At 31.5% G+C, this 13,628-nt stretch overlaps 1 protein-coding gene across 2 annotated transcripts in view; it reads right to left on the bottom strand.

Annotated features, from left to right (window-relative positions):
* The window catches only part of LOC134851119 (uncharacterized), a 42,982-nt gene that overhangs the window by 7,425 nt on the left and 21,929 nt on the right, over positions 1 to 13,628 (bottom strand). For both annotated transcript variants that reach the window (XM_063867057.1, XM_063867058.1), the window contains exon 2: positions 517 to 616. In XM_063867057.1, coding sequence (XP_063723127.1) covers positions 517 to 616 — 100 coding nt within the window. The remainder of the gene's footprint in view (positions 1 to 516; positions 617 to 13,628) is intronic.

Below are 13,628 nucleotides of genomic sequence, written 5' to 3'. Positions count from 1 at the left end.
GTTAAATAAGCTTCAGTTAGCGATTTCCCACACCAAAGTTCAAAGAAAGCTTGAAACGCCGAGAATTTTTGAAAACAAAAAATATATATATATATTTTTAAAAAAAGCTTAATGGTCGTTTTTTTTAATAAACAAATACAACAGTGTTCTGAATTTTTTAAGCAACATGCACTTCAACCGGCTGTTTGTGTTTTTTTGGCGAGTATTTCGGTATAAAAACGAAGAGAAAAAAAAGAAACTGAACTGAAACACAAAAAAGTCTGCGTTTTCAATTGCCATGGAGGAGTGTTTCCTTATACGGTTCCATTCAATGACAATTGCTTTGTGCTATTTATTTTCTATTATATTAATGTCAATTAATCGGAGTCAAGCAATCATTTTCAATGTTAAAATGTCAATAAACTTTCAAGGTCATTTTGGTTCGTAAAAAATAAAATCCAACTCAGTTTCAAGGTTCTTACAAAACGAGCAGTCAACATAGTGATAGGGTGTTTATTAGTGCATCGTAAAAATTACCTGATGATGCGGTGGAGCACTTTTTGTGCAGTGATTTGTAGGACTGGGACCGCCGACAGTTGCTGCCCTCAGGTAATTGATTACTGGGCAGACCAAAATCCTGAAGCAAATACAAATTAGGAAGTGCAACATTCCCTTCCCTAGTAGAACACTCTAGGTTTGAACATACTATTCGGTCGACCAGTTAGAAAGTCTAAATGAGAAAGGCTAAACAATATTTTTCTCCGAGGTTTTAACAGCGTTTTCACTCTGATTAGTTAAAAATTTGCATTTAAAAGTATAAAAAGCCGTCGTTGTTCGAGAGAAAGTTAGAACACCTACTTTAAATTTTTTTTTGCTAAGAGAAGTTTATAGGTTTTCAGGTTTGCAGTTTTTTCGATTGATTTCAGCTTAAAATTTTTTTTCAACTTTGAAATAAATTTCCTTCATTTTTTACTAAAAACAGAAAGAGCAAAAATTGTCGATTGTCTTTAGCAAAAAAAAAAACGATTTTTTCAGTGGTATGAGAAAATAACGTAGGGCTATATGACAGCGCACCAATAATTAGCTAGCCCCAAGGCAGAGGTGATTAAGTTGGAACTCAAGCTGGAATTGTTGGCCGACACAAAAGAACTTTATTCATTTGCGGTATGTGTTATTATGTAGTGTATTAACTACTCATAGATCTCATTACATGTATTTTTTTTTCAGTAGAAGTTAAGTTTTCGCTACGGTCGAGCTCTGATTTAAACGTAATGCATGCGACAAAAAACAAAAAACAGAGAATTTATCGAATGCCGGTAAATTTTGTTCAGCTGGATGACCTAGAATAAGATGCAGACTATATGAGGATGAATCCCCATTTATGTGAACTATATAGGTTTTCACTTAAGAAGGATGAAAAAATGCTTTAGAGAACTAGATTTTCTTACCGCTTGAGATGAGCCTAGATTTGCGAAGGTGAAAGACATTTGCAATTTAAATTGCAATGGACATTTTTTGGCATGAAACGGTAATTAATTAACTTTGATCTCCCTTAAAGGCTTCAAACAAACTTTGCAATTATATTGAAAAAAAGTCAGAACTATAAAGCAATAAGCCTCAGGCTCTGAATGTTATATAAAAACCAAATTTAAAAAAGTTATAGCTTTAGAATTTGGCTCACAAAAGCATCGGTAAGGGCAAATAAATTGGTCAATCATTATTCGATCTGTATAGCACTCTGGTTTGCAATAATCCTTTTTCCAGATCTAGTAATGAAGGTGGAAAAATAAGAAAAGCCGGCTAATCCTTTGTAATGAGCTTTTCTGGAGCTCTCCGTCCAAAAATCTTCAGATTTACCGTTCATTTAACGATAATTCAACCAAGGAGTAAGGGAAAATTAACCTCTTTTATCGGTGCGCATTTTGAACAATGGCTTGTCAACTACACCAAATCCAACTCACAGAAAAAGGAACAGCTATAAAAATAAGGTTTCAAATGAGAACCAGATTAAAGAATACAAAAAATTCTTTTGAACCCAAGTTCATCATTAAATTACAAAAATCATTCAGGGGTGATGCATAAACTGTCAAAAAGCTTTTTGAAGTATCACCTTCAAAGAAATAAAGTGATTTTTCCTCTAATCCTTTATCAGAGCAGAAAAAATGAACGCAGTTATCAATCAAGATTCAATTACAATTTTGAAAAATTAGGAACAACTAAAGAGAAAATTTGAGGCGCTTTCGATGGCAATGTTGCCCAGCAATCATATGGTTGCGGGTTCGAATCGCACGCGCGCTGCCAATTGAAGGGTGAACTATTTTAGCCGGTGAAATAGCGGCATAGCTAATGAACTTTTGCTTAAGTGAGCTCTAGTTCAACCTTAAATAATTGACCTCTAAGAGCTTAAAATGTCAATTTTTTGAACAAATCAAGGCATTTAATTTTTTCCGGAGCAAGATGACTGTGACGTGTCTGAATTGTTTAAAGGAGAAAGATTTTTGAAAGTTTGTGCCGACATTACTTTTGCCAATAATTTTGAATTTTTCGCTCTGCACCCTCTCCCTAGAGCAACCACTAGATTTCAAAATTTCCTGTTCTCAGTGAAATTTTTGAGTTTTTTGGAATGACATGACCACCTATCGCATTCGTTTCCGGCGTGTTCTTTCCCTGAAAATAAGTAAATAGTGGCGCTGGGGGCTCTCTTAGAAGTACTTTATAGTTGATCCGTCTAAAAAGACTATCGTAACATAGTACCAGATGGAAACCTTTCCAGAAAAAAATTAACACAGAACAGATGCTGTACGGAAGCAAATTCGCCTTCTCCGCTGCGATGATTTCTTATTTTTCAGCCTTCTGCAGCAGCGTTGTCTGGAACAGGCGTTTGTATTGATTTTCAGAACAATCGAGCCCGACTAGTGCATAAAATTATTCGATATTCAGACTAAGTCTGTTATACCCAGTTCTTACCAATAAAAAAATAGGCGCGCTGTATAACTAAAAATTTCCAGATGCAAATCTTTGCAGCGCAAAATATATATTTTTTTAGGTTTTCTTCCCAGGTTTTGTCAACAATAGCTGCAAACGAAGTTTTAAAAAATTTTAATTTTTTGTCTGTAATTTGTTTGTTCCTATTTTCGGTCAAAACTTTGAAAAATGATTAATCGAGAAAAGCTGAGACAAACAAGGATAGCCAGTTACAGTGCAAGCAGCACAGAATGTTCAAACCCTAGATCGTTTTACAAAAACACACAAAAATTTTTTTTACGTGAATGTCTTTTTTTTCTGCATGGTGTGATAAAAGGATCTAAACGAAACTGGAAGTTTGGAAAAAAGCAAAAAACGTAGAAAATGTAAATAAGTTTTTATAAATTTTTTTGCAGAAACTTTTTGAATTTTTGAAGTTTTTAATTTCCAAATGGCACTAAAAAACAAATTCACCTAAGTAAAATGAAATTTTAACGGCCTAAATTAAGCAAAACTAAACTATTGTAAGCCTGATAGCTTGCATTATTTGCTCGAATTTAGACTAAAAAACAAAAAATTGAAATCTGATTTCTCGATACTGGGACAACTTTTTGGCAATTGTTTTATGTCGTTTAAATCACAGTTGAAAGGGCTGCAATATTAAATATTAGTCGATCCATTCCCATGATTATTTGTGGACCTGATTTTGCGTGCAAAACAAAAAGCAAAAAGTTAAACATCCAAATGCAAAATTTTCCCCATTTTTCAAATAAACGGAACAAAAACATTCTTACAAGTAGCAAGGTGATGGTAATGATGATGATTCAGTTTCAGTATAAACATAATTTGATTATAAATAATTAATTAGGTTGAAATATGGTAATCATTGTCGATTAAAAGTTAACATATGGTGAAAGGAACGGAGCTGTCTTTCGAGTAACTGTAATGCTTGCACCAAACAGCAGAAAACATCAAATGCTGTTAAGTTGTGGAGTACAAGTTGCATAGTAAAAATTTCTATTTTTCGACACATGTTTTTTGTTTTCATGAAGGGTCAAACAATTTATCCAAGAATCAACTGTGACATTATTGTCAGAATAATTTGTTCGTGTTCGGACTCCAAACGATTTTTGATTGTTGCTGATGTCGAGGTTGTTTGGTTCAAATGTTGCTGTTAATTAGAATAAAAAGTAGATCATACAAAATTGAAAGCCGCAAACAAAATTGAAAACCGCAATTGAGCGAAAAATAATTCTAAGTTTCATTACAATTCGCTTCGATTTTTTTCAAAATTGAGTTAAAACAGTTAACATTTGATCTCAGTGTTTTTCTTCCTTCAGATCGTTTGGCCAGTTATTTTGAAAAATTGTAACGCTTGCACCACAACTCTATCAAAAAACAGTAGAAAGCAAATACTTTTAAATTGTGGAGTACCAGTTATTTAGTAAGGATTTTTATTTCCCTGCAAACATTTTTTGTCCATTTTTTCTAGTAAAAAGCGAGAAGTTAAGGTCTCCTCAAACTGTTTCGGAGCATTGAAAAACTGATTATTAATGGTAGAACAAAATTGTTCACGTTATTTCAAACCAAGTCTTAGAAACAGTAAGTCTTGACCTCAGAATTATACAGATATTTCACAACGGAATATTTTTTGTTCAATTTTTTGGGGTTGGAAATTAAAAATGAATTATGACACATAAATAAATCGTTGCGTCGGCAGTGAAATAGTCAGGCTCAGAAATGACTTCTAAATGAACTGAGGCTAGCTTTAGAAAAGAAATATTGCGTTAAAATATTTCAATTCATTACTTCATAAGGTTCGCAAAACTGTTTGAAAAACGAAAAAAATTATTATATGTACAATTCTTAACAAAAATCTGTTTAAAATGCTTCACATTAATGCAAGCGACTTTGATGTTTTTAAAAATCTCTTTGTGCTTTTTTAACAGTACCAATTTCAGTAAAGGAATTGAGTTTTTTGAAATATCTTTTTCTGAGGAAAAATTAGTTCCATAGCTTATTTACAACAGAAATTGAGTGTTTTCATTGTATTTTGCTTAAAATTTCCCCAAAAAAAATTCAATTTTTAAATAGAAAGAATTAATTAGTTTGATTAAAGAAAAAAAGTAATTAGGAACAAAATAATTTGTTTGAAAAAGGATGTTCTTGGTTGTCTTAAAGATGGTAACTTTTTAGTCCATGTTTGAAGTCGCAGAGCTAATCTAGCTCTGTAACAGCGATGTTTAGAATCGCAGATTGGTAGCATAGAAGAAACATAGACAACTCCGAGACAACCATGCTGTTAAATTATAAGAGATAGTATGTTTTTCAGAACCGGCGCTTTGTTGGTTAAGAGTCTTTTCATTAACTTTTCAGTAAAAAGTTAGAAAAAATACTGAAAAAGTTCCTTTGATTTTTTAACAATACATTGTGATGTAAGCCGCTTATCTAAGATCTGCTTTATATTCAAAACAAAGACTTCCATACAACAGCGAATTAGTGTGGAATTAGCGAGCATGGTGCGTAAAACCAAGGAATCCAATATGTGTAGGGGCCTTACATAGAGACCTTTAATATAAATTTTCGGTGACACTTTTTTTCCGTTTTTTTTCTCTTTTTTTTTTTCAACGTGAAATAGCGCAAACTCAGTGATTAATCAGTGATTTTCCTGTGCTGAAAATGTAATGGTACAAAGTAACGGTAATGTTTTTCCGATCTCATTTCATGTTCGAGTTACGCAAAATTTACGTAAGAAAATGAAGTATCCAATAATTAGAAATCAAATAAAAAATAAGAATTTTTCAATAGCATGGTGTTAAATCCTGTTAAATTACAATAAGATATCAAGCATTGAGATTGAAAAGCAAAAAGCATAGCTAGTATAAGGACGAAATCCTAAATTTTTTTATTCCCTTTAGGTTTTCAGAAGTAGTTTTCGCTTAAAACAATTAAGAGAATATTTTAAAAAAATGGTTTAACCTATAATGTAAAAATTTGTATTATCATATTTGTATTATCATTCAGATACATTAAAGCAATTGGTAAATTTAGGTTGATTTTGTTCAAAAATCAGTGCTTAGCAAAGCTACAGTGCTGATTTAAATTAACCGGACAAAACGCATTAAACTTGAAATTTAAAACCCGTTTTTCTCAAATTGAGTTGAGTTTAGGTGAAAACTTTTGAAGACAAAACTTGCTTAAAATTTTAGCAGAATTAATATGGTGTAACTTATTTTGCGAAATTCGGGCCCGAAATTTTACCCCAAAAATGGGTCATTTTGGCTTTTCTTAGTTAATCAAAAATTACGCCAAAAATACCTAGTCGATCACAGACATAATTATATCAAACAGAGCGCCTTACGTAGTCCAAGAAACTTTGAGAAGGGTATAAACTCCAAAACATTGTATAATTTAATTAATTTTTGTTTGATAGACAAAAAAGGTCGTTTTTCCTATATAAAATACTAACTTTTTATTTTAAAACAATTTTTGAACAATTTGCAATTCTTTTTTGAGAATATACCCTTCTTAAAGTTTGTTGGACTACGTAAGGCGCTCTCTCTGATATAATTATGCCTGTGATCGACTAGGTATTTTTGGCGTAATTTGTGATTAACTAAGAAAAGCCAAAATGACCCATTTTTGGGGTAAAATTTCGGGCCCGAATTTCGCAAAATAAATTACACCATATTAGTTCTGCTAAAATTTTAAGCAAATTTTGTCTTCATAAGTTTTCACCTAAACTCAACCCAATTTGAGAAAAACGGGTTTTAAATTTCAAGTTTAACGCGTTTTGTCCGGTTAATTTAAATCAGCACTGTAGTTTGCTCTTTTTGCATGCTGTTGAAATCAATTCTGCATCCCTAACACCGTGTTTGTTTCGGTTTCAATTTTGCCATCTCGAAACTAAACCAGTAGCTATACAATGCGTTGAGCTTTAAAAAACTGTTTTTTTGCCCTTCAAATAGTAAAAATGTCTGTATTAAAAAAAAATTTTAATCAGTGGATTTGGTCGTTAAGCTAGTATTTTTACTGTTTTTTTATCAAACAGAAAGAGAAATTGTACAAAAAGAAAATTTTATTTGAGTGAAGTGTGCACAGCGCAGCGTTCTACCCAAAGTATTGATCATTGAGTCATTTTTTACTCCGGCTAAATTAAATAATCATTTCTGTCAATATTTTACATCTAAAAATCAGATTCCGAGTTTTCTAAACTCCAGTTAATGAGTTTTAGATCGGATCTATTTAGATTTAGTTAGTTAATCGGAACAATTTAGATCAATTGTTCCGACCACTGAAAGAGTGCAAGAACTTTGTATTTATGAGTGTTATAGCTTTTTTATGATTTAAAAAAATTATGCAAAATGAGGTACCATGAAAAGCTATTGATGATTCGAGCGAAATTTAAAAAATGAAAACAAATTTTTTAAATGACAAGAAAAATTGGTCTGAGAGTTTTAATTTTTAGTCTGTTTTTGATTGAACAAAGCGAGCAAGTAGGACTTTTGAGACCTTAGTTGAACTCCTGGAAAATTTTTCTTAGAAGTTTTTTCGGTTCCTCCTGAGAATTTAAAAAAAATACACGTTTTTTTCGAAGAAACCCAATCTACTTTTATTAGTGAATTAACTTGAGAGGTTTCAATTTAGATCAATTCGTCACACCATGGTCAATTTAGTTCAGTTTAAAATCAAGAAACAGTGTTTAGTTGTTTTTTGAGGTTGGAACTTTCTGTGCCATTTGCACAGCAACTGTCCTTCCTTGTTTCCATATGCGGTTAAAATTACGCCTAAGAGCCTGATTGATTAAGCTCGAGTCAATCCAATAAACCCAGTTTGTAAAGAAGTGGATATGGTCTCCTTGAAAATCCAGTTCGTGAAAAATTGGATATGTATCGCTTGTTATTATGATAACTGATTAAGTAGTGTCTGCCGACTGAAAAGAATTGAGAAAACACCGGAGCAACCTAATATCAGTTTTTTTCTAACTATTGCTTATAGCTAAAATTGAACCCAAGTTTTACTTGATTTTTCCAAATCTCTAAAAAAAATTCTGTTTTTTTTTCAACAAAATCTTTTTATCTTGAACTTTTTTCACTAAAACTTGGAAACATATATGCGTGCGAGGTAGTTCCTGTTGGCTTTGAATTGGTTTTCCTATTGAATTTTTTTGCGTCAAATTTAATTCAGAAAGAAAACGTATAGGTAGATAAATGTGTCACTTTGAGAAGGGTATAATCTCCAAAACATTGTATAAGTTAATTAATTTTTGTTTGATAGACAAAAAAGGTCGTTTTTCCTATATAAAATACTAACTTTTTATTTTAAAACAATTTTTGAACAATTTGCAATTCTTTTTTGAGAATATACCCTTCTTAAAGTTTGTTGGACTACGTAAGGCGCTCTCTCTGATATAATTATGCCTGTGATCGACTAGGTATTTTTGGCGTAATTTGTGATTAACTAAGAAAAGCCAAAATGACCCATTTTTGGGGTAAAATTTCGGGCCCGAATTTCGCAAAATAAATTACACCATATTAGTTCTGCTAAAATTTTAAGCAAATTTTGTCTTCATAAGTTTTCACCTAAACTCAACCCAATTTGAGAAAAACGGGTTTTAAATTTCAAGTTTAACGCGTTTTGTCCGGTTAATTTAAATCAGCACTGTAGTTTGCTCTTTTTGCATGCTGTTGAAATCAATTCTGCATCCCTAACACCGTGTTTGTTTCGGTTTCAATTTTGCCATCTCGAAACTAAACCAGTAGCTATACAATGCGTTGAGCTTTAAAAAACTGTTTTTTTGCCCTTCAAATAGTAAAAATGTCTGTATTAAAAAAAAATTTTAATCAGTGGATTTGGTCGTTAAGCTAGTATTTTTACTGTTTTTTTATCAAACAGAAAGAGAAATTGTACAAAAAGAAAATTTTATTTGAGTGAAGTGTGCACAGCGCAGCGTTCTACCCAAAGTATTGATCATTGAGTCATTTTTTACTCCGGCTAAATTAAATAATCATTTCTGTCAATATTTTACATCTAAAAATCAGATTCCGAGTTTTCTAAACTCCAGTTAATGAGTTTTAGATCGGAACTATTTAGATTTAGTTAGTTAATCAGAACAATTTAGATCAATTGTTCCGACCACTGAAAGAGTGCAAGAACTTTGTATTTATGAGTGTTATAGCTTTTTTATGATTTAAAAAAATTATGCAAAATGAGGTACCATGAAAAGTTATTGATGATTCGAGCGAAATTTAAAAATTGAAAACAAATTTTTTAAATGACAAGAAAAATTGGTCTGAGAGTTTTAATTTTTAGTCTGTTTTTGATTGAACAAAGCGAGCAAGTAGGACTTTTGAGACCTTAGTTGAACTCCTGGAAAATTTTACTTAGAAGTTTTTTCGGTTCCTCCTGAGAATTAAAAAAAAATACACGTTTTTTTCGAAGAAACCCAATCTACTTTTATTAGTGAATTAACTTGAGAGGTTTCAGTTTAGATCAATTCGTCACACCATGGTCAATTTAGTTCAGTTTAAAATCAAGAAACAGTGTTTAGTTGTTTTTTTGAGGTTGGAACTTTCTGTGCCATTTGCACAGCAACTGTCCTTCTTTGTTTCCATATGCGGTTAAAATTACGCACAAGAGCCTGATTGATTAAGCTCGAGTCAATCCAATAAACCCAGTTTGTAAAGAAGTGGATATGGTCTCCTTGAAAATCCAGTTCGTGAAAAATTGGATATGTATCGCTTGTTATTATGATAACTGATTAAGTAGTGTCTGTCGACTGAAAAGAATTGAGAAAACACCGGAGCAACCTAATATCAGTTTTTTTCCAACTATTGCTTATAGCTAAAATTGAACCCAAGTTTTACTTGATTTTTCCAAATCTCTAAAAAAAAATTCTGTTTTTTTTCAACAAAATCTTTTTATCTTGAACTTTTTTCACTAAAACTTGGAAACATATATGCGTGCGAGGGAGTTCCTGTTGGCTTTGAATTGGTTTTCCTATTGAACTTTTTTGCGTCAAATTTAATTCAGAAAAAAAACGTATAGGTAGATAGATAAATGTGTCAATTTGACGACAAATTTCCAACATAAGTAAAAATAGCTCTGAAAACATATTTGCATTGAATTGTATTTTTTTTGACAGTTTGTACAAGCCAAAGCAAATTTCCAAGTTATTGAGTTTTTTAATTGAGATTTTTAAGCAACTCTTTTTAAACGAACTTTGTGAAAAATGTAAATTTTTAGAACTTGCTTGACTTTTAACTTTCAACTCTGGTTTAACAGTCGGTTAAAATTGGTTTAGGATCAAAAATTACCCTTGATTCAATGATAATTTTTTCTAAAAGTGTCCTTATAATACAACTGCTCTCTGCATGTGCTTTTGTTTTGACAAATTTTGATTTTTAATCTTGTATAATTTTTTTTTTGAAAATTTATATCATTTGAAATCATTTTTTGAAGTCATTATTCCATGAAATCAACCGTAATCCGTTTTTGTTATATTTTTGATGTTTCACCTTTGGTACATTGAAAACTATTCATGCGCTTATTTCGTTTTATATCTAAATTGGCTCAGCAAATTTTTCCAAATGATTTGAGGCAAAATATTTGAAGTAATTGCTATTTTAAGAAAAGCAAAACAAATCACCTTGTAATCGTCTGGGCGGTAAGCAAAAAATTATTGAAAACATCAAAGTTTTCATTTTTTGAAAACCTCATCAAAGATTGAAAACTAATTTTCTCAGTGATGTTAACGAGCAGTCAGAAAATTCAAGGGTTCTACTTGTTGCGAGCATTTTTTTGCGAGCCGTCAACTTGAAACTTAAGTAAGGCTCATTGCAAAACAATCGATAAAGTTCAAAAATCTTTTGTAGTGTTTTTTTTTGGAAAAAAAATCCCCACACGCGTTTTCTAGCACAATATGATACAATTTGTTTCTAATGAAACTAATAGAAAAATAAACTTACCTGAATTCAATTTCAATAGATTTCAAACTTCAATTTTTTTGCCGCCGATGTTGCGCTATAATGAAAAGTTAAAAACTTTGCGCTAAGCTTAAGCTTTCAAATACGTATTATGTTCCAAAAAAGTGTCACTGCCCATCTATTCTTTTAATATCGAACTCGTAGATAAATCTGACTTACAAAAATAGGTCACAATTCTTAATCGAAAAAAAAGCCTTAACGAGAAGAATTATATCGTCTTTTCTAAAAAGGTCGAATAATATTCATTTGATACATTTTTCAGTTAACTAATCATCCAGTTTTTTTCTGAGAACAAGCACTACAAAATTAATCGGATAGCGCTGTCAAAAAAAGCTCTCTACAGAAATAAAAACCAATCAACGGAATCTAAACTCATCTACACAAGCTTACAACCATCAAACCCCGTTAACTCTTGCTTACACTTGACGCTTTTTGGAAATAATAATTGCCAAATTTAGGAGCTTATGTAAATAAGATTATGATAATAGTTTTGATTTTTTTGATTTATTTAAGTTAAAGGCAGCTGAGTCAGCTTTGTGTAATAAGTGACAAGGGAATAGAATAAAAAAACGTTAATCGTTAACAAAGCAAAAAAATTACTATACATAAATGAACAAATCATTAGAAACTGAACAAAAAATTAATACTGTCACTGTTGTATGGTACCAACCTGGTTGTAAAAATAATCCAAACTATCCAAATGCACCCAAAAAAAATCATTTTTGAGTTTTACATGGGACTTGAAGTAAAATTTTTGGGTTTTTATCAATGCACTATTTGGGTCAAATTTAATGTGCATTTGATTTTGAAAAAAAAATTGATTTGTTTTGATTTCCTTTGAAGCAAGAAAAATTCCAATCTTTTAATTGCAAAAAGTACATTTTAAAATTTGCAATATGAGATTGAAAAAGAAAAAAATTCCGATTTTTGAAAAAAAAAAATGTGAAAAACTTTTTTTTAAATATAAGAATTGTTTCGTTTTCTTAGCTGAAATTTCAAAAGATATTCCAATCGTTTTTTATAAAGTTATGGGGTTTGAAAATTATTAATTTGGCCAAATTGAGATAATTTGTGCGCGATATTTTGCACGATATATTACGCGTTCTTGAAACACAAGTAAACGGCGGATTAAAGAGTTCAAAATTGAAATGAGGAAAGTGTTTTGGTTGTATCATTAGGATACAAGACCCTAAACACACCTTTTTTTGTTTACTTTAGCGTGTGGGTGGATGAATGAAAGAAAAAAGCTTTCTCAATTACTTAGTCAACTTTTCAACCTAAAAAAACTTAAACTGTCTTGAAAGTGCAATCAGAACATTGAAGTCTTCGCCCCGATACGAGCAGTCTTGTTGTTCCGACTTTCGATACGAAAGTAACGGAATATTTGTGCTCGGGTGGGTTTTTTGTTTCTTCAGACAAATTTCGACTTTTTAACTAGCCATTTTTGACGGAACTTTTTTATATCATTCAAAAGGTATTGTTGTCTTGAGCTTAAATTTGAAAAGATATTTCCCCTGTGATTATTTTTTGTAAAGTTTTGAGGGTTTAAAGATTGCCATTTCGGCCATTTCGACCAATTTGGGACAACTAACGCGCGATATAATTCGCGCTATTAACGCGTAAGCAGAGATTTAATCCGTCCTATAAATCCTTCCAAATTGGTTGAACGAAGCTTTTTCTACCATAACTGATTTGTTATAAGGAACGAAATCTCTCTTTTTGTGCTTTATATGGCGTGTGGGGGGATGATTTTCATAAAAAATTTCAAATTTTAGAAAAAAAAACTACTTTTTTTTATTTCATTTAATTTTTTTATGTTATTACTGCTGCTCCATAAACCTTAAAAGGCAGTCGGAACATTCAGGGCTTCGCCCTGATACAAGTAGTCTTGTTTTATTTCGTTTCTTTCTGAAGAATTCACAAAGCAATTCAGAGGAACAAATCTACTTACTAATATTGTGTGACTATCATCAAAACAAGCCTTCAATGTGTAAATTTCAAATGAATGGATGGCTCTAATAATCTTAATTAAACCTAAGCAGGAAGATATAAGCTTAAGTTTAAACTTTGCAAAAACAGCAAACGTAACGTTTGATGCCTTTTCGCATTGGTTCTTTTATTTCCTTTGATTCAATTTATATTGTGTCAAGAAATAGCGATATGGTTATTTCTTCTTTGCTTTTAAAAAACCATTAGAGCCATATAAGGTGAAATTAAACAACAATTTTTTTATAAGTAAGCAAACAATTGCCTGTCATTTATTTTTGAGCTCTCAAGTGTTCTTTTGATGAAATAGTGAAAATGAAGCATTTTTTGTTTACAAAATTTGTCTTCCAGATCAAAGAAACTGACTTGTGAAAAAACTGTTTAAGAGTTTAAGAAACTGACATGTTATTTTTTGTTCCGATTCTTGAAAAAAGGAATATAAGCTTGGGGTGGCCTTTCGTTAATCATACCAAATTCCAAAAGAAAATTCGCCCGTTGTGGAATCGATACCTGAATGTTCGCGTTTTCAGTGGGGATGCGCACACCACTATACTAGCCAATATTTCAGTAGCTGGAATATTTCGAGAAAAACAAACTTCGGGCGAATTTTTTATCAAATTGTTGGACTCAGAAACTTGGATAGGCGGTTGGAATATAATTAAGGTTCGCCCTGACCCGAGCTGGCTGATTGAAATCTATCAATAGAGATTTAAT

Source organism: Symsagittifera roscoffensis, chromosome 7 (assembly GCF_963678635.1).
Source record: "Symsagittifera roscoffensis chromosome 7, txSymRosc1.1, whole genome shotgun sequence".
In the NCBI taxonomy this organism is placed as follows: domain Eukaryota; kingdom Metazoa; phylum Xenacoelomorpha; order Acoela; family Convolutidae; genus Symsagittifera; species Symsagittifera roscoffensis.
This window is presented reverse-complemented; position numbering and strand designations above follow the sequence as displayed.